General features: G+C 41.9%; 1 protein-coding gene and 1 long non-coding RNA gene across 14 annotated transcripts in view; one reads left to right on the top strand and one right to left on the bottom strand.

Moving 5' to 3' along the window:
• NFIB (nuclear factor I B) overlaps window positions 1-25,806 on the bottom strand; it is a 483,650-nt gene that overhangs the window by 241,616 nt on the left and 216,228 nt on the right. For 10 of the 13 annotated variants that reach the window (XM_025281515.3, XM_025281510.3, XM_025281512.3 and 7 more), the window contains exon 3: window positions 5,513-6,044. In XM_025281515.3, coding sequence (XP_025137300.1) covers window positions 5,513-6,044 — 532 coding nt within the window. Of the gene's footprint in view, window positions 1-5,512; window positions 6,045-12,074; window positions 13,219-25,806 lie in introns of those variants that run through there. The other 3 variants (XM_006061259.4, XM_006061260.4, XM_006061264.4) reach the window with 1 other exon arrangement.
• On the top strand, window positions 12,580-21,962 carry LOC102402277. The gene is made up of 3 exons (XR_003108155.2): window positions 12,580-12,692; window positions 15,737-15,854; window positions 17,005-21,962. It is a non-coding gene; the product is annotated as an uncharacterized LOC102402277 (long non-coding RNA).

Below are 25,806 nucleotides of genomic sequence, written 5' to 3'. Positions count from 1 at the left end.
TTTTATTACAAGATATGCAGTGCTGCATATATGGTGAGAAGGAATAAGGTGGGGAGAGACACCTAATGCTGTCAGCAGGGTATTTTATTGACCTTTGCTGCCTCCAGAAACTGGATGGTTATGTACTTTTTAAATACCTGAAAATCATAATTGATACAACAAATATCATACCTCTCTCTCCCTCCCTCCTTCTATTTCTTTCTCTATTTCTCTCCCCTTTCCCTTTGAAAAGTGAGATCATATGAAGAGCAATGCAAGAGCTTAGTTTGCCACATCAGAACACAGATGCCAGTCTTTCCCAGCTGGCGACTGGGGCCTCAGAGTTTAACTCTTGAACTGTCCAGCAAAACTATCTTAGGGCGAGAACTATCATGGCCGAGAGGGCGAACTTCTGGCCTCTCAGACTGTGTTTTCTCCTTATCAGCGAGAAAATTGCTAAGTATCTTATCTTACAATATGTGTTCCCACAAAGGTCTCATTAAGCCTAGGAGCAAGACATGCCAGTAAGAGCCCTTCTTTATCTGGCAAATTGTGCGAGAGCCAGAATGCAAACAAATGTGCATAGAGTTCACGAGTTCAGTCAAGGACAGGATGCTAGATGGGAAAACTTAACAGGGTTCCCCTAAATCAAACATGCATACAAATGTCATGCTTTCTGAGCATTTCACAATGTAAGCACACCAAATCATCCTGGAGAGCAGCCTCATGTTAACAAATTATGAAAGCTTCATTTTCCCTATAATGGGAAATATCTGCAAATGAAGCGAAATTTATTAAAATGGTAAAATATGCTGTCAACTTGCAAACAATTATCTACTTAAGCTTTTCATTAAAAAAATAATAATTGTTACCCCAAAGAATTCTAAAAGTCAGTAACTGAGGGAGGAAGACAATTGTTAGCATTAGCTTCCTCTCTAATAATATGTGACAACCCGGAAGGATTCTATTTCAAACAATAATAATGATTACAACTCCCCCTGTAAACAAGTCACATTTTTTCACAACTTCAAAATGTACGTTGATTATCATATCATTTACCAATAAAACAACAGAAGTTGCCATCCACAATTTTAAGGATTCCACCAGGCTAAAACGGAAACTCTTCTCTCATGAGAGCCATAAGGTTCTGGGCCTCTCTCTAGCACTCCAAAACATGTTTAACAGGAGTGCAAAGTGCAGTTCAAAAATCAGTCAGGCTGAGTTGAAACTCGAATCTGGTAAATTCATGACAACAGTTACTCTCTCTTGAGATCTGGAAACTTCTTAGTGTGTTATGACCTCTCTCTTTCTCCAAAGCTCTTCCCTCAGAGAAAGCCCAGCCCACCTAGCCCACCCCACCCTGCCTTTTTCCCCTTCAGACAGGACACAGACTGGCCACTCACGGCTTCCACAGGCCAGACTTCCTTCTGTGCAGCCTGCTAATCCTTCTTATTAATTAATGAGATAACAATGGTTAACTGGAAACCAATGTTCATGCAAACTATCCAGGAAACTTCAACCAAAATTATTTCGGCCTTTTTGTTGGTCTTCCTGGTGTCATGTTTCCTCATGAAGGTTCTCTCTCTCTCTCTTTTTTTTTTTTTTTAGCATTTACACTGTTACACATTACTAACTAGAAAAAAAAAAAATGTCCTCTCAATACTATACAATTTGGAAGTGTAGAAACTGAAGGAGCTAGAAATTGCCTAAGAAATAAGCAGTGATGTGACTGAAAGCCTCAGTCAGTCCTGGCAAGTGCATTCCATGTCACTGCGGCCAGCTAGCCCTCCACACCCTTCCCAGAGCTCACCAGGCAACCTACAGCACACTTCTGTCCCGAGAAGGTGTCCTGTGCAAGGCCTGCCTGGTTCTTTTTTCCTTTTTGCTTTGCTTTCAAGAAGGCAATAACAAAGACAATATGGGGAATAGGTACCACCTGCCCAAGAATCATTGGACATCTTTAATATCTCGGGAAAAATAGAGGGCACTTTAGAGCTGTTTTTTTTTCCTTTCATCTGTCATCATCTTAAAATGAAAAAAAGGAAACCTAAAAAAATAAAAATAAAAGGAAGGGTTTTCTATCAGCTAAGGTTTGCTGCAGCAAACAAGCAAGCAGCTTTCATTCAGGGATTGTCAAAAACTTTCCAGTGTGCCCACTGCAATGCGGATGCCAACCAACGAATCAAAGGCATTCAGCAACTAGACAAAGAGGGTCTGATGCCAACCTCGGTGCCACTGGCAACCGTTATTGGCATCCAGCACAGTGTCTGCCTTTTTTTTCCCCCTCGCCTGGCACTTCACAAACAAAATGGCGGTTCTTGTAGCAACGAAACAGCCGAAGCGCAGCCCTCTGAATCAATACCGTCAAATGATTTTATGGATTTAAACGCAGGGACTCCCACATGATGTGTGTATTTTAGGTAAAGTGGGGGTAGCATCATTTAATAAATGACTATATTGAATATGACTCTTTCCTAAACATAGAGCAATAGAAAAATGGACTAAATTGCGGTCAACCAGACTCTAGGCACAGGAGGGGCTGAATAACAAAGAGATTTCGCTTTAAAGGAAATCCTGCCTTGCGGCCATGGGATGCTAAAGTCTAATGAACTATATATCAGAAATGATTTCAAAATGCATACATTCTCCCCAAAACTGTATCAGATGCAGATGTAGCACTATAGCTTGTGTCAAAGCTCTAGTAACTCTTTCCACATTTCAAAAAAAAAAGATGAGGCTGAAGCTGCTGGGCATAAAAAATAAATAAATAAAAGTGTGGATTGAACCAAAAGAGAAAGAGGGAAAAAGCATAGGAAGTTGGTCAACAATGAACTTTATTATTTGCTGGTCTTTATTTCATTCTCCAGAAGATACGCAGTTTGTGATCTTGTATAAATAACCAAGAGGACTATTGACATTTCTAGATCTGGAAATTGTCAATATATTGTAACATCACTCCACACTGCAATGCGGATGCCAACTAACAAATCACAGGCATCCTGAGCTAAACAAAGAGGGTCCGATGCCAATCCTGGTGCCAGTGGCAACCATCTTTGGCATTCCCTCTGTTCTTTCTCATGTTTTCCTCCCAGTCGTTTAGAAGTGGGGAAAGAAAGAAAAAAGGGGGGAAAGGTAATTCTGTTGCTCATTCTTTTGCAAACATTACATTTTTCTTTCCTGAATCTGCTCTTGCGCTTTTCTTTATACTTCTTTACCTGATTAATAAAATAGACTTAAGTGGGTTTTCATGCACTTAGAGGAGAAGTAAAAAGTCACGATGGGAGATATGCAGCTCTCTGACTGACTACAGATTAGTCTTTTAAAATGCCCTCTTCAACCAACTGCACTGCAAAAATACGTAGTTAACCTACATTTGACCAAAGGAAAAATTTTGAAAAAGGGAAAACACAAAAGCATCTTGATGTGACTTTTTCAAAGAAAGCACCATCAGATATTATAAAGATATGATGCATTCACAAGTAACAGAAGATATAAATTAGGTGCTCAGTGTAAGATAATGAAAGATTTTTCAAAACGAGACTCAAAACAACAACAAAATGAATTTTTTATCTGAAAATGTGGTCTCCAAGAGTTGCTTAAAACTTTATGACTATCATGACCGATGGTGCAATGCAGAAGGCATTTATGCATTTTTCTTTATTCAATCTATCTTCCCAAATCCAAAGGATATGTTCTTTATTGTCAGTTCATCAACTAAGACAGTTGGCTGCCTGCCCCAGGAGTGAATGTCCATGTGTGCACACCTCAAGGAATAGCCTTCAAGCAAGTTAAAATGCAAGCAGCAGTGAAGTGCTTGCAAATCTTCTCTCCCTGCACTAAAAAGTTACATAACCCACTTTCTAAAACTTTACTTCCAGTCTTGACTTTCATGACAGAGTTACAACACATTTACAGTCAATCCAACACATATATACGGCCCACCTTATAATGTCACCTCCTAGACAGCTGTCAATCAAATTAAGTGTCATGTGCTAATGAGTTTTTATTTTAGGACACACAGGGAAAAAATACATTTTTCCCCAAACCGTCATTACTTCAACTTTAACTTTTAAACATATAGAAATAGCATATGCAATCTTTTATTTTAAAAAAGAATATTTCCAAATGTATGATCTCAAGCACCATTATTTAAAATCAAACTAGAAATGTTTAGATAACTTTTAAGCATATCTCTAAAACTATACCAAGGAAATGTAAAGAAAAAAAAAAAACACATAGTAATACCTAGATTTCTGAGTCAAAAGAGTAATTCTGATATTTTATATTTTGGGATGATGAAGTTCATACCATTGACTATATCCCACACTTATATAACAAACATCAGATAACCATCTGCCACCTGGCTATCTGCAGGCCACTTTCCCTACCACCTGGCCAAGTTAAGAAATGACCCACCAACTACGGTAGATTAAACTACAGTCCACTTTCAGCAGGTTTTTTTTTTTAATGTTTTACTATGGACTGTTGCTAATACAAGCACATCAATATATATCGATAAATTTATTTGAAGTAAAGAAATTCTCACCTCCTTAAAGAAAATATATTAAGAAAAATAAAAATAATAAACATATTTCATGAATCCAGAAAACACTCAGCAAAAAACATCACCTATTTTTAAATTATTCAGGCAACATTCACCCCACTCTCTTTATCAAGGATTTTTTTAAAATAGGTATGGTATGCGGTTTCTGCATTCTTTTTGAGATTTATTTTAAACCAGCATAACCAGTCTACTTTCTGTTTTTGTTCTCTAAGGAGAGCTGCGACTTCTCTCCTTGGTAAGTTTCATGAATTTACATTCAAGTAAACGGACAGTATTAAGTGTTCCCAAATCACTCTGGGAGAATATGAGAACATAAATTATTTAAACAAGACCTATAATCCGTTTAATCTACAGCGAATATTACACAGTCAAAAGTAGGTGTTGATAGAAATATTTAAATTAAATAAATCTAAGTCTACGTAAGATATACTTTCTGATACTGGCTATCTTAAGCATTCTGTAATAGGAAATGTTCATTCTACTTTTCAGTGCCGTAGCACTGGATTCGTGAACAAAGTTCATCTACCTCGTTAGTTAGGAAGTTAATACAAAGACTGTTAAAGAACAGTTTGACTATTCATAAATCAAGTTACATTTTCAAACTGGCAAAAGATGACTAGATGCAAAGAATGTAGCCGAGGACAAAGAGCGAAGTGTAATCAACTATAGTTTTCAGATTAGTCTGTGTTTTTGAAAAAGTGTATTATTTCAAAGACATTTGAAAACGCATCTCTTTGTGGTCTTTAAATATCCACGCCTATCCAGGTAGGAAAGCTCCATGTGTATTTCCGTGGCTTACACATGGCAGAGGACAAGCGAGTGGAGGAATAGGGGCATGCCACTCTCCCCAGATCAGGTGAACAAGAGACCTAGGGGCCTCCAGGACCATCTAACCCAAGCCAGGTGCTCTGTGCGTGGGGTCTGCGGGCAATGTGTGTCGGGCTAGAAGAAAGAACAATCTGCTCCTACCTTGCTCCTGCACGTAGTATGCCAAAAACAAATCAAGCTCCTTAACTGATACTGTGATATGATGTGGCTGGACACAAAGTGCTGGGTTTGTGCAATGTGGGGATTTCATGAGCCGCTCTCCATCGGTACTTTCCAAGGGGATGCCTTTGAACAGGATCACCATGACTAGATCCAGACGCCAGACTTTGTCTGCCTGTCGCAGGCAGTCGATTCTCCTAATCTTACCCTTCTGGTCAGGATTGGATAAGACACAGCACGGGTGCTTCTTGCCAGTCACGGTGAGCACAAAGTCCTCTCGGTACTCCTGGCGGATATCTTTGCGCAGTTTGGCCAGGAGCCTGGATGCCCACTTCTGTTTGATTTCAGGCTTTTCGCTGAGAAGCTCATCTTTGACTGCTCTTTCTTCATCCTTTGACATTCGCTTCTCGTGCTTTTTAAAGTACTTGCGTTTCCGAGCCTGCAGGTTGAACCAAGTATAGGCGATTGCACGGACATGTGGAAGTAGTGCCTCGATGAATGGGTGAAATTCATCCTGTGGAAGATGAGGGGGAAAAACAAGACATACATGGTCAGTTTAGTTTGTTAAAGGCTCCAAACCATCAGACCACTACCCATTCCCAATTCAGTACCAAAAATTACATATAAAAATAACATTCTTTTCTTATTTAAAATTATCAAAATAGCAGGACCAGAAGAAAATAAAGTATGCCAAGCTGCCCCTTTTCCACCAAGACTCACAGGTTGATTCTCCCTCCTAAAAAAAAAAAAAAAAAAGAATAAAGATTCATGTTTGTATTTCCACTCTGGCCCCATCCCCCTCATTCCCACCATGCATCCTATATTCTTTAAAATGTAAGCAACCAAGGTGCTTGGCACCTAATTCAATATTTAAATATTCACTTGACCAACTAACACTAAGCAGTACCATTTTACAAAGAACACAGTGAGTTTTTTTTTTTTTTTAATCGGAGCAGAGCTGTTCAGAAGGCAGGAGCGATGGCACAGTTCATTTCTCTTCTCTGTGGCACAGAAACACAAAGCATATAGATGCTCAGTGTAATGCCACACAGTTCCCGCTTTTGGAGCATGCTCTCAGCAAGAGGCTGCTGGTGGCACAAAGAGCATGCGCCATTAAACTTGATCCATTTTCTTATCAAACGTCCAACATTCCAACACTGAAAACAGCACCATTCCAGGAGTGGTAACTAGAGAAACTGGTATACGGTGAGGGAAAGTGGGCAAAGGACACAGCTTGTCGTATCGGTGTCCTGAACAGAAGGTTTCCATACTTGGAAACCTTCCCTCCCTCCACCAGCAACACTAGCCCCCAACACACACACACACACACACACAAAAATACACGCATGCACACTCTTACTCTCTCACAGATCCACAGACACACTCTTGCATTTTTAAATAAAAGTTTCTAAAGTTGAAAACAGAATTGACTCGGATGTTCTTCCAGCAGCTCTTCCTATAGAATCTGAAGCCCCACTGAGTCAGTTAATTTGTTAACCGATCACATGAGTATGGCAATTATTCTAAAACCCTTAAAAATCAATCTGAGGTGAACAATGAAAAATGGCAACTTGGCACCAACTTTACATTCTTTGTGTCTCTGCATGCGGTGGCAGGGTGACACCAGGAGTGCACCGCTGGTCACTCCCTGCCTTTGTGGAATCAATACAATTCATTTGCTACACATCTGAATTCTCGGACAGGGCTGTGGGTGCACATTTGCATGGGCTTGTGAATCTGCACGTGGAGAGATCCCTTCTAGTGAATAAAGTGGTTTACCTTAGGCTCCTGCGTCTTTCCTGCCTGTTTCATCTAAGCCTTTTGTAAGGCAGAGAGGCATTTAGGAGTGGCAGATAATCTGCACCTACAGTTATTTCAAGCTACTTCCCAAAGCAGTCAGTGTTTCATTACTTCCTGCCATAGGTAAAACCTGTCTCCTAAACTCAGGCCTATTACTGTTCTGAGAAAGAGCTTAACATCCAGGGCATGCACACTGTAAGTGGGCAGTGAGGCCAGATTTGAAACAAATGAGAACTTCCACTACGGCCACTTTTCTGGTCACTGTATCGTCACCTCAACCGCAAAATAACTTTCTCTAACTACTTATATCCCAAGTTAGAATTGACAGCGTAGTACTGGTCACCTTGAACTATATGGAATAAATTCTATCTAATCAGCAGTCTGATGAATTCCATCAGGTAAAAATGATGAAAGTATCATGAATGACTCTCTAACAAAGAAGATGCCCCCAAACTCCCATAGAGTTACGAATTCATTTTCAAGATCATATTCAGTTTCAGTGTTAAAGATTGCGGCATGTCCACAGTCTGTCGTTCGGATCCGGAAGAGTTATACATCCCATCCGATCGATAATGCAATTTTCAAGTGTTTTAACGTATTGCCGTGAAATGTTCTGAGAGCAGGATCAGCCTAAATCAAAATTTTATAACAATACAGAATGTGGATGATTACATCACAGCATGAGGCATAACCAAATGCCATAGAGGAAATCATTAAACCGATCAGTAGTTTCCAGCAGAGACTTGAACAATTCAGTTACTATGTGAGCACATTAAACTAGGCCATGGAAAGAGTTAAACCACAATCTGTTCTTTGTGTGGGAAGGCAGCCCTGCTCACAGCAACCACAGCCCATGATAAGACCTCCCTATCTCCATACACTTTCTGATGCCATGCTTTCAGCGTTCACTGTAACTACAAAAACTTTGTTTATCTCCCTTAGAAATATATGCAAGAGGAAACCCTGCTCGAGGAAATGTGGACTCATGCTTTGGGAACTCACTTCCTATAATCTAACTTCTCCTATGATTTATTGATATGACTTAAAAACCTACATATATATACTCACAAACTAAACCTTGAAATCGTAAAGAGTACATGCTGGTGGGAAGAGCTTTGTCTCACTCACTTTACCCTTGCAGTATTATTTTATTTAAAAATGCAGTATTATTTTAACAAATATTAAGCAATGTGGTAACTCTCAAGTACTTTTATCCTTAAGTACTATGTTCAGTAACATTTCATTCTCTTATAAAGACTTCATATATAACTTTGATTACATTTGTTTGAGTTTCTAATCATCTATCATGTAATAGATTTCAAAATTTTAACAACTTATTTTAAACAATCAAAATGCAACACCGAGGGCTTAAATTTGGAATTTCTTAGCAAATGCACACAAAACAAAACACTACTTTTTTTAAGGTTGCCTTTAGCTTGTTGCCAATGCTGCCAAGTAATGTTTTAAAACATAGTTTTTTTCTTTTGATAAATAGAAGCAGCAAACTTTCTGAGTCCACATTCGCCTTACAAATATCTTTCAGGGCTTTACTATTATGCGAATTCCTTTCAAGTAAAACACTTACTTCTGACATGAAGATATCCTCAAAAAATGGTAAGTAGAGTTTTTCAATAAGTCACATGTATTTTTGTATTAACATGACTAAAGTACCATCTCCCAAGTATGACTGTTTTCTAATGCTGAGTTGTAATACATCTGTAGTGATTTTGAATGGCATCTATATGAAGCATAATAACTTGTCTTCATCAAAAAAATGATTAAGGTATTCAAATGTCCTAATTAATAGGTTATCACAATAACACTATAAACAACTATGAAAATTATTTTTTTAAGAAAGCAAAGCATTTAAGTAAGCTAATATCTAATGTCTATGCTAAGGAATAGGCCACCTTGCTCTTAACAGAATTTTTATTAAAACATATTGGCATTCAGTAATTCTTTCTCTTTTCAAACTTCCTTTATTAAACTAAATTGATAAACAACCTAGTTACAAATTTCAAATATAAAAGTAAATAGTCCTAATTCCACTGGAAATATTTATTTTTCTTCACAGAACAGTGGTCTCCATGAAAGGGATGGAAAATTAGACCAATATAGAGGTAGAAGAGTAAATACTAAATGTTCTTGGAGCACTGCTATTTAGCAATAAACCATTTTTATAAATGTACCTTCAGAACCTGAAAAATAGTGAAAGAAAAAAAATTCAATACAATCATTCCAAGTGAAAGTTACATTATTAAGGGTTTACATTATTTTTAGCAAAAGCAAATACAAAATCCTATTGATGCTTAATTTTCTTTTTACATCTGATTTATACTGATGTAAAAATACAGATTTATATCCATGTACTGATAATTTTGAATAACACTTTGATAAATATCAACTATAGCCTCTTTTGAAACTTCTTTCTAAAGCCTAGATATCTTATTGCAACAACGAAAGCACTTTGCAAAGTTTTCAATTAAGAATGTTTCTCTATTTTGTATTTATATAATCCTAAAAAATGTTTTGCTACAGCTATTAACTTCCTGTAATACAAAACTAAACTATTGGTCTGATATCAAAGTAGCATTGTTAATATTACTTCTGCAACACCTTACACTATAAAGTCACATAGATATTAAAGGGAGAATTCTAAAGCTAAAATTTTTTCTTCTAGTCTAGGCCTTAAATCCCCAAAACAGTTTCAATATGTCAACCTAGATTTACATTATTAAAACAGTAGAGAATATCAGTCAACATGAATTAGTGTTGGTAAGTATGTATCCTTGAATACTAATGGGACAGTTGAATGACTATACTGTACATGTTCCTAATATTCCATATGTCACGATGCTACAATATTATTTTTAACTTACACAAATTTAGATAAAGCTAGTGACTTTTCAATTCATATCTAGAGGAAACCAAAAATGCAATGTAATCGCTAGCAATGTTTCTGAAAAGTCGATGCTGGAAATATGAACCAATATAGAAAAACAATCATTTACAGGTGAGAGCAAGTAGTGCAGCACTTTGCACGTGAAAAGCTTACCTCAATTTGTTTTATTTGAACTATGCTTCAATAATGTAAAAATAATATCAAATGGATGTGGTTTACCAGAAAAAGGAAAAAATCCTGCTGATGTACCGGTAATATGAAAGGTAACTTTTGCAACTGAAGTCAATTCGTTATACCTGAAACAGTTTCATCACCATATTTATTGGCCATTATTCACAGCCTTAAAAATACAAATAGGTCAGGAACTCATTTTTTCCAGTTTTGTTAAATTAAAGTGCACGTTTACTTGCTGAAAATAGCCATATCTAAGTTAATCACACTCAGATGCCAAACAAAATATAAACAATAAAAAATGTGTCAGCCAAAAAGCTACAGGACTGTATCCAATCACTGAATAAGCCTTATCATTGTTTTCATCTTCATTCACAATTTATGAATGCCTCAGTCCTTTTGAATCACAATGGCTTCTAATTGTCATACAATTGAAATCTTAATCATTTGTCCATTACAAAAATGCATGATCATGATACTGGATTTTTTAAAACTTGTAACACACCTAAGACTAGGGGACACTTCTTAAACTGTTTATAGTTTTTAAGCCAATGTCAAAGAAAATGGTTATCAATTACTAATCGTGACATAGCCTCCTAAAAGCTGCAGTCAACTCTCCCACACCTTTAGAGGTTTAAAAACACTGCTTCAAATAACAACTCTAGGCTAAGATATTTAGTTAGTTCGTCAGTTGCTTAGTTAGCCGGGCAGCGATGAAAGCCGCCCCCAGGTAAGTCTGTTCGGTCTCTCCACTTTTCCATTTGACCAACCGGTTTAAAATTATATAAACTGTGTTCTTGTAAAAGTATAAAGCCAGTATTTTATTTCATAACACTGTACCTGAAATCTTAGGACAATTTTCAAAGTGAATTTTTGAAAATGACCTTACTTTTCCAGCATTACTTTCTAACCTACGCCCCAATATCGTCAAATGAACAGGTCTCCACAAAATGAACATGTTTTAAAAGTCCTTTAACTTTCATCCCAGCCAACTAACTCGGGTCCACGTCTAGATCGCCTTTGTGGCATGGTCACTGGAAACCTCAAAGTGCGGATCGCGATGGACTAGAGTTTCAGATCCCCAAATTAAGCAAAGGAATGGTCCCCGGACCACAACCTTCGACTCGCTTCGTCTCCCGCCCACTGCCTGCAGCGGAGTCCAGAGGCGCCCACAAGGACTCCTACTGGAGTCCCTTCGCCCAAGTTCACTGCTTGTTTATTAAGGCTCAGTCCCCCCCCCCCTCCGCCCCCCAAAGCTTCTCTAAAGCCGGAGTCCACCTCAGCGCGCAAGCAACCAAAAGAGGCAGCAGGCACCCTGGGCAGGGGCGCAGCAAGCACTCCAGGGGCCGCACGCGGGCTAGCTCTCGCGGGCCCGGGCCCTGCCCATCCCTGGCGGCCTCGCCCGGCCCAGCTGCCCTGGCAGCACGCGGGCATCCGCTTTCCGTGCCCAGGGTGCCGGGCTGGGCGCGCATGGTGATTGTGAGCAAGGGGCCGCTCGCCGGCTCTGGTGCCGCCCTGCAAACCCCGCCGCAACTCCGGACCACTTCTTCTGCTGGGTTACCGGGGTGTGCGGAGGTTAACTGAAACCAATAGTTGTCCGCGGACGAGAGCAACAAAACAAAGGCATTTCGGGCTAGAGAGAAAGCTCGAGAGAGCGACTGAGACATGTACCTGAGTGAGACAGATGGGAGAATACATCATGACTTCGCCTTAAAACGCACTTTCCCGGAGATGCCCAAGAAAATCTTCGAGAAGCAAGAATTTCATCTATTCATTTTACAGTCATCTGAGCCCCGCGATGCGATCAATCAGGACAGGGCTCTGCGCTGGATCACCGCAACTTCACAACAAACCCAGTCCTCCTTAAATAGCCAAAGATTCAAGTTCACTCGGCGTGCTAGATTTCCCGGGGTGAAATCCAATCTACACTTTTAACCCTCCTGCAGTCCGAGCGCGCTGGCCGTGCTCGCCGAGGCCGCCGCCGCCGCCGCCGGTGCTGGCTGCTTTTCGCCTGGGTTTGGGGATTTGTTTTCTGTTTGCAGTTGTTGTTGTTGTTGTTGTTGGGGGCTAGGGGGTGAGCGAAGGTTCGGTGTGGGTCGGATTGGGGTGGTGGTTGGTGATGAAATGCTTTTTTAAAAAAGGCGGGGAGGGGGGCGCAGGAGAGAGGGCGGGAGGGAGAGCGAGGAGAATGTGTCACCGCGCTGGGAAAGTTCAAGGTTACAGCCCCAAGCACTGCGGCAGGATCCCGGAGTGGCGATCGCAGGCGAAACTTTGCCGCGAGCCGACCATGTGTGTGCGCGAGGGGGGAGCGTGAGCGAGTGCGCGCGGGTGGCGGGGCGCGCGCGGGAGAGGGCCGGGGTGGGGGCGGGGTGGGTGGGAGAGCCGGCAGAGGCCGGGGTGAGGGAGGGGGCGCGAGCGCAGGTCTCCCGGGCGGAAGAGGTTCGCGGCGCGCGGTCCCCGGCTGCAGCCGCCGCCGCCCGCGCCGACTCCTCCACTCCCGGCTGCCCGCCCGCCGCCCGCCTCGCCCCGCGTCTGACCCGGCCGAGCGAGGAGGCTGCTGCTGCTGCCGCGGCTGCCCAGAGCCCGGGGGTATCGGAACGCGCTCCTGAAAAATCCCAAACGATAAATCCCGCTCTCCCGCTCGGCTCCAAACTCCTCTCTTTCTGCTCTGGGCTCTTTTTTTCCCCTCCCTCTCTCGCTTTCTTTCGTTGCAAAACTTGGAAGTTGAAAAATTCACCGGTTCCACCCTCTGGACCCCGCTCGAGCTCTCTCCAAATCAGACTTAAGGATTGTTTTATTATTTAATTACACAATCATCGCTTTACTCCTCCTCCTGCAAACGCGCATTCCTTTTGCACCAGCCTCTCCACACCCCCCGCCCCCCACCTTCCTCCTCCTCCTCTTGCTTCTCTCCCTCTCTCTCTCTCTCACTCATTTGTTAAAGCTCTCATACCACTGCAATAGAACCACAACTTTTTTTTTTTTTTAATTTTAAATAAATGATCATTCCGCCCTTTGGGCAAGTCCCGCGCCCTTCCCCCAACACGTACACACCCCGAAAACCCGCCCTGGGAAAAGGTATTTCGGTGCTCGCTGCGGACTCTTTAAGCCGCGGGAACCTCCGAGTGAGAGAAGCCCTGAGCCGAACTGGGCCCGAGAAAGGAACGAATGGAAAATTCCCTCACACCCAGGCCGCCCCGGGGCCCAGACTGGGGCGCCGACTCTCGCACCCGGGGCGGGCGCGGTCCGCCGATTCCGCCGGCTGAAAGGAGGAGGAAGAGACGGAGGGGGGATGGCTGAACGAACTTGGACTTAAATAGTTGGGGCACGCCGGCGCGGGTGGGAACGGGGCCCAGCCGGGGTTTCCCAAGCACGGGCCCGCATCCCGGGGCAGCTCCGCACAAGCGGCGCGCCTCGCCGCGGTTTGCCGCCCTCCCTTGGGGGTGCCCGGTGCACGTGGCCTCGCTCGGAGCGGGAGGATCGGGCAGCGCCGCCGCCTCCTGCACCCTCCTCCTCCTCCCGCGACTCCTCTGGCTCGCTCCCAATCCCCACCCCTCCCCGGGGCCCGGGGCGCCGGCGGAAAGCGGCTCCCGCGCCGCCAGGGTGCAGGCAGGGCGGGGCCGCAGCGCGCCTGGGGCTGCGGGGCGGGCGGGCGCGCGCGCGCGCGAGCTGGGTGCGTGTGTCTCTAGAGCCCTGCAGAGCCGCCGCTCCCGCCTCGCTCCCGCGCGAGGCCCCGCCCTCACCCCGCCGCGAGCCGCGGGCCCCGAGTGAATGAACTTGATTTCGGAGATGTGGAGGCCGGCGCTTTGCCTCGCACTCTTTCTGCGCGCGCGCACACACACACACACACACACACACACACATACAAACACACACACACATACAAACACACACACACACACCCCGCCCCCCAAATTCCGGTTTTCGGCCAGGGGTGGGTGGGGAAGAGGTGGAAGCAAAGACTGTGCAGACAATGGAGAGAGGAAAAGTGAGTGCCAGGGGCTACGCGTCTACCTAGCTCGGGGGCCCCCGGAGGGGACTCGAAGGCCCCAGCCCGGGGGCGGGGCCGCCCCCACTTCCAGCTGTGCTCTGGAGCCGTTTGGAGGTTCTCCTCTGATTCCCCTTTCCTCTTTTTCTCGCTCGCCTCCTCTCGATTTTTTCCCCTCAACTTTCTCCTATCTCGTTCTCTCCGTTCTTCCCACCCCTTCCTTACGCTCCCCGCCCCCACCAGCGGACTTGAAGGAACTAGTGACTTTTTCCTTCACCGAGTGGGAGTTATCCACATCAAGCATTTCACAACGACACATCAAGAAAAGTAGGCAGGTTCAAGTCAACCATGAAATGGTCACTTTTTAACCCCGTCCTGTCCTCATTAGGGAAATGCTCAAACACAGTCCGTTTTCAAAGAGCGCTCTTAATGAGGCGAGCCTGCCAAGTCCACCAGCTGCAGCCCCCGTAAAGCAAGAGCCTAAAGAAGAAAGGCGGTGGGGAAGGAGGGGGAGTCGAGGAGGCCAGGGGTGGAGGGGGGAGCTTTGGTTCTGGGAAGACAGGTAAAGTCGGGGAAATTTAGAAAATCCCCCGAAGTTAACCCTTTAGGGCACACCCCACTGGGAGCGGCATCCTCTAGTCCGGGTTCTGACAACGTTAATTTCTTTTGTGTGAGTCATTTCTTCTTTTTGAAAAGCCAGAATAAAGTTGACAGTCTTTATAGATGAAAGAAATGAAGTGACAGTACGGGTTAATCCGAATAAATACTAATTTCTCTCAGAAATGTTTAGGCAATCTCATCCTAGATTTAAAAAAAGAAAAAAGCCCAAAACACCACTTTGTGTTGCACATTCTGCTGCATCCCTTTTCTCACCCTCTTACCAGGTCTGGGGGTTGGGGGGTGGGTGTGTGGAAACGCTACTGATAATACCAGCTTTAACTACTGGAGTTTCCCTTTGAACAAATATTCAATTTAACCGGGGTTAATTTACCATAAAAGACATTCCCGTTGGCACGAATGCCCTCCTGTCCTTGAACACACCTCTTTGAATGCCTGGACTCTTACAGAAGCCATTATTTCGGGGTCTCTTTAAAAATCAAGCGCCCATCTCTCTTTCTCTCCCTCCCTCCCTTCTTCCCTCCCTCCTCACCACACCACCCCCAGTGAAATCTTGGCACCCTGCAAGTGCTCCGTTTCAGCCAGAGATCCCAGAACCAGCCGCTGTCCCCTGGCAGAAGAGGCCCAGTGCTGAGCCCTGGGCAAGTGTCTGCAGACATCGCCACCCCTCCTCCCTTACTAGTCTCCCTTACCAACAGAAACCCTTTCCTTTTGCCACCCAAACTAGGTCGCCTCCAAAAGTTTCTCAGGAGCTTAGAAAAGAAGAATGAAAGACAACTCTTAACACAAAAGAGCCCACAAAAGCTACAGCAGCGCCAGGGGTGATGAAGCAGCAACAGACCCAGGTAAGATCCCCCGAGACCTAAAGATGTCTGGGGCCTCCCAGGCCTATCACTAAGGGGTTCAAACCTCTCCCTGTCTGTAGGGCACTTATGGATGAGCATGGAGGATACTTGGTGGTGGGGGTTTTGATTTGTTTCCAAGAAAAAAGGAAAACAAAAAAGGAGGGGGAAACTCAAAGGGAGGAAAAAATGAGCAACAGAGACATGGGATGCTCAGTATGGGGTGCTCAGTGGATTTGGCTTTGACTGTCTTCTTAGGCCTTGGAACCATGGGTGAAATGGCTGACATGCCCCCAACCTCACCCAACCCAGAACTCTGCTTCTTGTGCAGCCAATACCAGGGTCACTGCAGGTCTTCTCAAGATGAACTCAAAGAGAGCCTTTTGTAAAGAGGGACTGGGGCGTGGGGACAGGTAGAGCATGACTTCTCTCAGCAGGACACTTCACTGTCTGTGGTTTCAGAAACGCCTTTCTTTCAAACTCCAGGTAGAAAAAAAAAAAGAGGAAGTGAGTAGGTACATATAGTATTTTAGCCACTTTCCCTTTTACCCAGCATTTCTGTGGCATGGCAGTAAGAGTGGTTTGAAAGTATCTCTGAAAAGCATCTGATGCTATCAAAGTGGGCGAAACACTTTTTAGACTGGTACTTACCTCTCCTGAACTTCTTCTCTCTCTCACACTCACTGAAAGAGTTAAACTAATTTCATTCACCCCAAAACCTGGCTGGAAGAAAGAAGTGAAAACCTTCTGTAGCAACAGGAAAATCTGATATTTCAGAATCCCTAAAGACCTCCTCCCTAGATCACCTATTCCCTGCCATCTTATAGAGGAGAAAAGTTCTTTTTTCTGACAGTTAAATTTCAAGAAGTGCTGGAGTGTCTGTTCTTCAGGTGACTGGATTTTTCAAAACTCAGTTGTATATTTGAAAAAGTAAGCAGTATTACCCAATTGGAGCCTTTCACTGACCTCCAGAGAGGAGCATAACATCTCAAGGGTCTTCCAATATTGATTTCCTTTTAATCTTCTCCTTTCTAAAGAAATTCAGTGACAGGGTGTGAATCTTGAGTAGTTTAGGGAAAAGTTCTTGGAGCTTAACAAAGCTGTCATTTTCAATACACTGGATGACTCTTTTTTTTTTTTTTTTTTTTTTTAGCTCTTGCATGTGACTAGAGGGGTGGCTCAACAATTCCACACACCCTGGCTGCATGGCCAATATCAATATTTTAAAACTAAATACAAAAGAGACAGATGACCTCCTGACCCCAGGAAACAGGCCTGCAAGACTGCAAGTATCCACTACACCATGCCCAGGGACCTTTTCTTCTTCCAAATGAACCACAAAAATCATACATGTGTAGCCTGGAAAACACGATTTTATATCCACAAGCAAGAACATCAAAAACCCACTCAACAACACATGTATAAACAACCAACAAGTACTGAAATTGCCTGTACTTGATGGGAATTGCAAAATCATGCCCAGCTCTATCAGCCCTTAAAGTACCACTGTCAAATTAGGGTAGCAATTTTTCCCTACTACAAAATCCACAACCGGTTAGCTTCCCCACCCCCTATTGCCAGCGCTTTGCCTTTCACTGAAATGAATAAATAACTGTGGACTTTTTTCCCATCCTCGGGGAGCTGTTCGGTGTCCCCTGAGGACAAAACTAAATGAGAAAAATGACGCTGTTAATAATGTCACTGCTGAAATGCCTGTACTCGACTGTTTTAAAAAAAATACTGTCCCGCCAAGTGTGCCTACGTTTCAGCACATTTTCAAACCACCACTGAATCTGTATGTAGACTGGCCAGCATTAAGTTTAGCTGGTTTTCACTTCTGTACAGAAATGAGGCTAGTTCATCAATGGAGATTCCGAACTTCTGAAGACATTGCTTTCTGGGATTACAAAGTCAGCAGTTGCCCTGTAATTTTTGTATGATTTATTTTAAACTTTGAAAATCACAGTAATAATTGTCTTGGTTCACTCAAAATACTTCAAAACTTACAGGCACCTTCACACACAGACTTCTTTGCTGAGCCTGTGAGAGTTGTAGCTATTGTCCTTTTTCAAAATAGCTGACACTTACAGTAAAACTATACCATCATTTTATTTCTACATTAAGTTGGTTTTTGTTTCCTATCTACATGCGCCTTTGTGACATGAAAAAAAATTGACTTTAATGAGCTGTTTAGAAAGCTTTTATGCAAAATGGCTAAGTTGTCTTTATATTGTTCATTAAGAAATGTAGAAAGTGCACTGCAAACTAACGTAAACTTTCTGCATCCCTTTCTGTAATTCTTTTCTTGAAAACTGCCTTTCTGTTTCAAAACCAAAACAATCATAATAACAAGACTGTTCATTTTAACTTTCAAAATAAAATTTAGCCAACAATTGCATAATTACAATGATAGAAAACAAACCGCTGGGCCTATACAAAATACATATTAATATTTTAAGTAAACTTTGTCTCGGAAATACATCTGAAAAAATTTTACAACACACAGTAAGTTAATAACTTCCAAAGCAATAATATTGTCAAATTGTGTGATGTCACAAGCTCCAAAAGCAAAGTTACAGATGTTCATGACATCACATTCACTCATAATTATGTTGCTGCTGTCTGACCATCTTAAACGGATGACTCTGTCTACTAAAGAATAAAAAGAATTTATTTTGGACATCAAACAATGAAACTGTCACCATTTATTGTATGAAACACTCAGCTAATCAATTTCCTATTAAAACAGCTTTCAACAATACTCAGCTTTAAAATTCATCAGGGCCAGTAAAAACCTTTTCCCAGTGCACAAGAATGCAGTCCCAACCACGTACAATAATTGCCCTTCTAATACTTTTATTGCCCAAGCGCTTTTTCTTGTGCTCCCCATCAGTGAGGCAGGAATCTGCAGTATATTGTATCAGTGAATTGGAGTGCTTGACCTTTGCCCACATATGATTTAATAGGGACTTTTCAGCACTGGCGCTTTCTCCATCTCTCATACCATTAAATGAAAACATCAAACCTCAAATGTAAAACTGGAAACCACAACGTTTTGTGTTTCACAACTCTTTGCAGTTTTTACTTAGATTGCTTAAAGGTCAGCTTCTTCGCCTCACCGTGCTCTGCCCCATAGAGTAAATGTACTCAAAAGTCACACTCATTCTGATTTTGATTAAATCTTGAACTCCCCAGATACACACATGCACCCTGCTTATTTACATGTGCATTCTTTCCTAACCACATAAGCATGCGTGTATGACTTTCTGGATTTATTCCATTTTAGGGCTGATTTAAATGTCTGTTCAAGTATGGGTTCACAAGTTAACTTTTTCCCACCCGATGGAAAGTTAAAATTACAAAGGATGGTGTTATAGGATCCTGTCAAAGAAAGTTAGAGTTAATCTTGTGTATTTTGGCGCCTTTTCCCTGCCAGCTACTGTACTGGGGGTGGGGGGGAAGGTGGGGGTTGGAGATCTTGTCTGTCCTGTCTCAAGTTCAATGGCAGTTCTTCTAACCAGAGGAGAAGATGGCCATGTTCACAGCACTAATAATAATTCCAATCACGCCACTTCGGCATCTTGTGTCAAAGTCGAAACGGGCTTCCCCGCCCCCTCTTCAACCTGAAAGCTGCCAAGTCCTCACACACTCCGCATTCAACCACAACTTAATGGATGGGATATCGTGCATTAAAATATGTCCCAGACATACTGGCAAAGAGAAGACAAGGGAAGAGGGAGACAGACACATACATGCACACGCACACACACTTTGTTAGGCAGAGGGGAAAAAAATACTAGAGTAAAAACAGCAGGGCAGAAAAAAAAAATAACAGGAGCGGGAAGAAATACATCATAATCTTTTTCTTTTTTTTAAAGTAGAGGGAAGAGTGGGAGAGGGCTAACAATTCTATCCTGCCACTTTAGGAACAAGCGGGTGGGGGTAACTACACTTTGGAATGAAGAATGATTTTAAAAACGCCAATACACCAATCAGAGCTAAATAAATACACTTTTAAGTGAAAATATGTAACAAATCTGTGCAGGGAAGGAAAAAAATGCTCCGAAAAGAATGGACTACAAGATACAACTAAAGTATCATTTGTACAGTAATTTTTTCCATCATGGGGAAGGGGTTAAGGGAGATGAAGCAGTAAAAATGCTACATTTCACACTGTTTTGGACTTACAATGTTATCCACGGATCCCCATCATAGAAGTGTGGCATGCACACTAAAGTTGACAAAGATTTTTTATTTTTTTTAAAGCATCAGGGCTGAAAATCCAACATATGGCTCAACCTGTAAAGCAGAAATGACATTTAGGTTCTCTTTACAATGTACAAAGAGGAAAAAAATCTGTGTATGGCAATAGAAGGGGATGCAAGAGACAAGCAAATAAAATCCTTCATTTCAAAGCTATATACCACTGCTTATTGCAATAAAGAGATGTTGAGTTTATAACAGAACCCTGGCCCGCTGACTTCACGTATCTCAGGTACAGATTTGTGGATTTTTGAGTTGTTTTAGTGTCGCTTTTGTATTTTTTTTAAGAGCGCAATCCAGGAGTAGGCTCTTACTTTTGTTTTTAATGATAATTTCTGCAATGCCACAATTCCTGGCCCGAAGAAGAAAAGGCGGTAAATGTCAAGTCTAAAAACATGCAACCCCTCAGCCTGTCTGGATTTCCAGTTTGCTTCCTCTCACTTGGAGAAGACGTGAGCTTGACTTGAAAGCCGTCCAGAGTGCCGGGTGTGTGTTTGTGTGTGTGTACGTGCGTGCGCGAGTGTGCTTGGTGGGTTTTATTGTTGTTTTAGCAGGGCTGCCCCGGGGGTAAGAGCTGCCTCCCCGCCCGGGCTCGGAGCGCGCTAAGGCTGAGACACCCGGCGCGGCCGGGAGGTCGCGCGCTGTCCTCTTCCTCGCCCTGGAATCCTCAGGGCCGGCGGAGGCGCTACCCCGGAACCGCCGGCCATCCGCGCAACCTTTCCGCGCCCGGCCCGGCCCGCGCTCTGCGGCCGCCGCCTCCCCGGCTTTCTCTTTCTCCGAACCAGCCGCCCGGCCCCGCCCCACCCAGGCCGGCTCGGCGCGCGGGAAGCGTGGCTCTTCGCTTCCGCCTGGCGGCGGGAAGGAAACCGAAAGGAGGAGCCGGGGGCGGGCGCGCGGTGATGCATATTCATTAGGGCGCCCGCGGCAGCGGAGGCGGGAGCGGGCCCGAGTGGGTGTGGCGGGCTGCGCTGCGCGGGGCCCCTCACGAGTGGCGGCTCGGCTCTTTGTGCCGCCGGGCGGGGCCGGAGCGCAGCGAGGGCGGGCGAGGAGGGCGGTGCCGCTAGTCTGCGGGGCTGCCAGGCTCCGCGCGCCTTTGTGCTCCCGCGCTCTGGGGCCTCCCCGCTGGCGTGCGCGAGAGCCGAGCGCGGCCGAGCCGCCGCGGGAGACGCGTCACCAAATAATAATGAGACGGGATTGGTGCTCTTCCCTACTTGACGCCGGGTTGCTGGGTCCCGTTTGCCAGGCCACATTTGTTTCGTTGTAAAAGGAATTCTGAAATGTTCCTCGCTGCGTAGCCTTATCATTAAAGCAAAACAACCAGAACACTACTTTTTATAGGCATGCAGGTAAATATCAATAATTCAGGGGTAGGTTGAAGAAATAATTTGGAGAAGGGAAGGGCTGCCCACTCCAGTATTCTGGCCTAGGGAATTCCATGGACTGTGTAGTTCATGGGGTCGCAGAGTCGGACACGACTGAGCGACTTTCACACTGTTCATTGAAGAAAGAAATCAACCCCAAAGAAATATGCAACCCAAAAGTAAACACTCTAGGTGAGATGTGCTGGCGTGTTCATGTTCATAAAGCTGTTTTGATGAGTGTTTTTCAAACTTTATGTAATTGTTGCTTAATTTTCAAGTAATCCAGTTATTTTGCATTTTAAGCATCTGTAGTGTGGTATAACAATGTTTAACTGTTAAATCAAGTTGTTCTATAATTCTGATCTAAAACTGAAGTATTGAAAGTAAAAACATAACACCCGCCCTAAATTTACTTAATACTAACCCACCTGTGTTGAGAAGGATTTTATTACAGAGATCCTGACTAATTATGTAAACACAACAGACAGCAATAGCTTCAAATATCCTGTAAAAACCCTACTCAATTATGTGATTACTAGTGGGACCGGAATAGCTCCCAATGAATTGTTCTTATCTTTCTACTGAATATGAGTACGTCAGTGTTTTAATCCCAATTATATTTATCCTCAAAGTCCAAGAGAACTTAAACAATATTGTTCAGGTTCTTTGTTCCTACAATACACATTATAAAACAGAGACATTTTGGCCTCATTATCCAAAAAAAGTTTTTCTTTTTTTCTCCCTGTTGCAGCACGGTCATACACACATATATACATGCATATATTACATACATATAGTATGTACATATTACATATATGTTTGTGAATAATGTACATGTTTAATTTCAATAAGTACAAAACTAAACCAGATTGACCCAGGTGAACTTTGGAAAATGCCAAACTTTAAAGTGGGTTATTACCATTTCCCCGTTTTCCTTCAGAAAAAAAGCAACACAGTGTATATCTATACAGCTTTGAGAGAGAGGTGAGGGAAACACACATGTATGTAACTCCCCGTTTAGCTATAACTTCCCAAGGAAAATTAATTTTTAACATCTATCTTGTTCCAAGTTAGGTAATTTTAACCACTCGGGTAGTAGAGCTAAAATTCAGCCTACCTAGGCACAAGCAGATCTGTTTCCATCCTAGGATTTCCTAATAGTAGTTTCATGCTTCATAAAATCACATTAAGCAATAAGGAATCAAACATAAAATATGAAAATTCAGTGCGGCTCAATTAAAATATATTATTTAGGGTGGTGGAAGGAGTGTTTAAATGAGCAGTGCTATCAAATTATAAGACTTTTATATGTGCCTGAGAAAGCTTCTCTATTGTAATTATTTGAAGTCCATACCAGAATTACCAAAACTTCCCCACATCTATTTCATGCAAAGAAGAAAAGATGTTATAGAGAGAATCCAGTTTTCTTTAGGAAATATCCTAACACAAAATGGGAAAAGGAACAGGAAAGGGGAAAGGGAAGGATTTCCTCTGCTCCTAGTGATGACTTGAATGAATCTAGATTTAGTGTCACCTGTCAGAGAATTTCTTCCTAAGCATATTATTTAGTAATAGAATGTATCATTGCATGTCATGTTCAGGATTATAGATTTTCTCTTGCTATTTGCATGTCCTTTGTTTCTTTTGATGTGTGAAACTCACGAGAGTACTTATTCCTATACCAATCACTCTTCTGTCTGTCAAATATGTACATATAATTAAATGATATCTAAGGTTTATAAACTAAGGAGATTAATTTTCAATCATGTCCTATAGAAATTGATCTCACTAATTTGTAGTCACTTCAGCAGGTTGTTCCTCCTAAATCTTTCAATGGCCTAATGACTGTGGTCTTCTAATCTTCAACACTGATCTTCCAGTTTTCACACTTTCTGATATAAATAAATATGTAGAAATTGGAGTGTTTGAACATAGATGCTTCTTCTTAAATTAAAACTACCTTGCTTAGAAGTCTTTCCTAATATACTTAAGGTCCAATTCTTTTTATATTTAACTTTTTATAAGTCATAATTAATTATTCATTAAAAAATCAGGAGTATCTAACATTACTTAGGTGTTTTAGCCTTCTAACACATCTTACTGAAGTGATTCCAGTAGAAAAGCTTTTTGTTTTTTCCCTGCCTTTTGTTAGAGGCTTGGTTCATTCCTTAGAACTTAATAGAAGAGTCTCTACTAAACTGAAACTTTAGATTTTCTATTTTTTCCTAAAGCCAATTAACTGGTAAAGCAATTTCTGTATTTTTTTCAAATTAAGAATTTTTTTAGTATACAAGCAACATCTGCGTGTGTTTATCTGAGAATAATCACTATATAATTATTTCTAAAAGGCATGCATTATTATAATGCTTTATGTCATAATTGAAGTAATTCCTCTACCCCATCTAAACCAGTAATTTTCAGTCATTACTCCAGAGGTGTTTATTTTATCTTACTTCCCTATTTCTAAAAAATGTAGGAAGTGTGTTTTTATTTCTATTATTTTTATTATTAAAGGGTACACACTAATTATTAGATTATTATATTTAGTCTATTATTATACTAGCAAATGTGCAAATTTAATGTATATAATATAGTGGAATATTTACAATTCAATACTAAATAAAACATAATACCATCTTTTAAAAGAATTGAATGATTACATTTTAGAATTAACAATGCAAAAGGTATAAACCTATGTAAACATTCATATTTCATATTACCCCCAGAAAATAGTTTCAATTACTTCCTAATTATTTTAAACATAGTAGAGAGTCTTAAATTAGGACATTTATAAAGTGCCAACTTCTGGCATTTTGGGGGGTTCCATAGGTGAGAGCTACTCCATGCAACTTTTATTGAGTAGAGAAGAATGGATATCTAATATATTATTGTATAAGAAGGATCCCCAAGTATAAATAACCACCTCTGGTGACACTTTTTATTTTTCAGTAATTATAGCAATCTTTAGCTATACTCCGTTATGCCTCTTTTTTAGACATTGACTGGGAAAATAAACAGTGTCTTTGCCACAGACACAGTTGCTCATCATACAGGACTATATCTGTGGAAAAGACTTCAAGAGATTATCAGATAAGGGCTTGCAATGGAGTCAAAACACCACACTGCCCAGGACAGGCACACCAGGTCACTTTCTAACTACCGAGAGTATGGGTACAAAAATAAATATACACATGCGGTGTTTCTTCTTTCACTAGCTGCATGCTGCACCTGTGCACACATATATCTGATGACATCTGCGAACATAATAAATCTCAAGTGGTTTGTGGTGTCATCAAAAATCTGAGATGGTGGTGTGGCTCACAGCCTCACCAAACCCAGGCTCTGGTCTTGTTAAATTTCACAGGCTAAATAGAGACAGACTCAGACTCGTTCTGTATGTGAACCAGAGGTTTTCAAGAGTGGGTTAAGGTGGTTTACCAAAAGGAGAAAAAAAAAAAAAAAATCCTCTAATTATGACTCAGTGTGTGAAAAAGCTGCTCTCTGATTCAATGGGGATAAATCAAGGCTATCTTCCAGCTTCAAAAAAATCATTTTTATCTCAGTTGTTATGAATTCTCAATTTCAAGGTTAAATTCTCAACCTCTCTTAGCCGACTTATGGTTTTAAGATTTACTTTAAAAAAAATGAGTAATTAAATCTTCACAACTTGCTTACTCACACTTTTATGTAACTTTAGAATTTCAACCATCAAAATGTCCATGAAAAGAAAACAATAAATTTGAATGAATTTGGGCTTCAGCAATGATTACATTAAGCAAAGAAAAAGCAAATGTTTTCTCAAAAAATTTTCAGGATATTTTGTGCCATATGTAAGGTTTCTGAAACAACAGAATCCCTAAGGTATTTTTTTAAACCATTTTCAAAAAACAGAAGCATCTGGCAATCCAGAAATCAGTGAGGCAACAGGATGCAAGAAAGCGCTAGACAGTCTACTGGTCCTTCTCTACAATGCTGGCAGAGGACCATCCTGCTTTTTGCTCAGTGGACCATTTTCAATGAGAAAGTGAAAGTCAAGTCCCCTGCATCCACATCCTGGGGCTGATTGTCCTCAGTGTCAAAAGATACTTCTTGATATATCTAGAACGTGGTGGGATTATTTTCACTTTCCCACTATACTAAAGAAGATCAATAACCACATTTTTGTGGGCTTATTCCCCAGCTAAGAAAGTCTAGACTCAGTCCAGGGAGTAGAGGAAAAATGCAATCTTTCTATAGACAAGCATTGCATATTTAGTATGGGGTTGGATACTACCCAGCAAAGATGGATAGATTTTTTAGAATTTCTGCATTTATGATAAAAAGACCTTCTA

This window comes from Bubalus bubalis, chromosome 3 (assembly GCF_019923935.1).
Source record: "Bubalus bubalis isolate 160015118507 breed Murrah chromosome 3, NDDB_SH_1, whole genome shotgun sequence".
In the NCBI taxonomy this organism is placed as follows: Eukaryota; Metazoa; Chordata; class Mammalia; order Artiodactyla; family Bovidae; genus Bubalus; species Bubalus bubalis.
The sequence above is the reverse complement of the archived record's forward strand: the minus strand, read 5'-3'. Positions and strand labels throughout refer to the sequence as shown.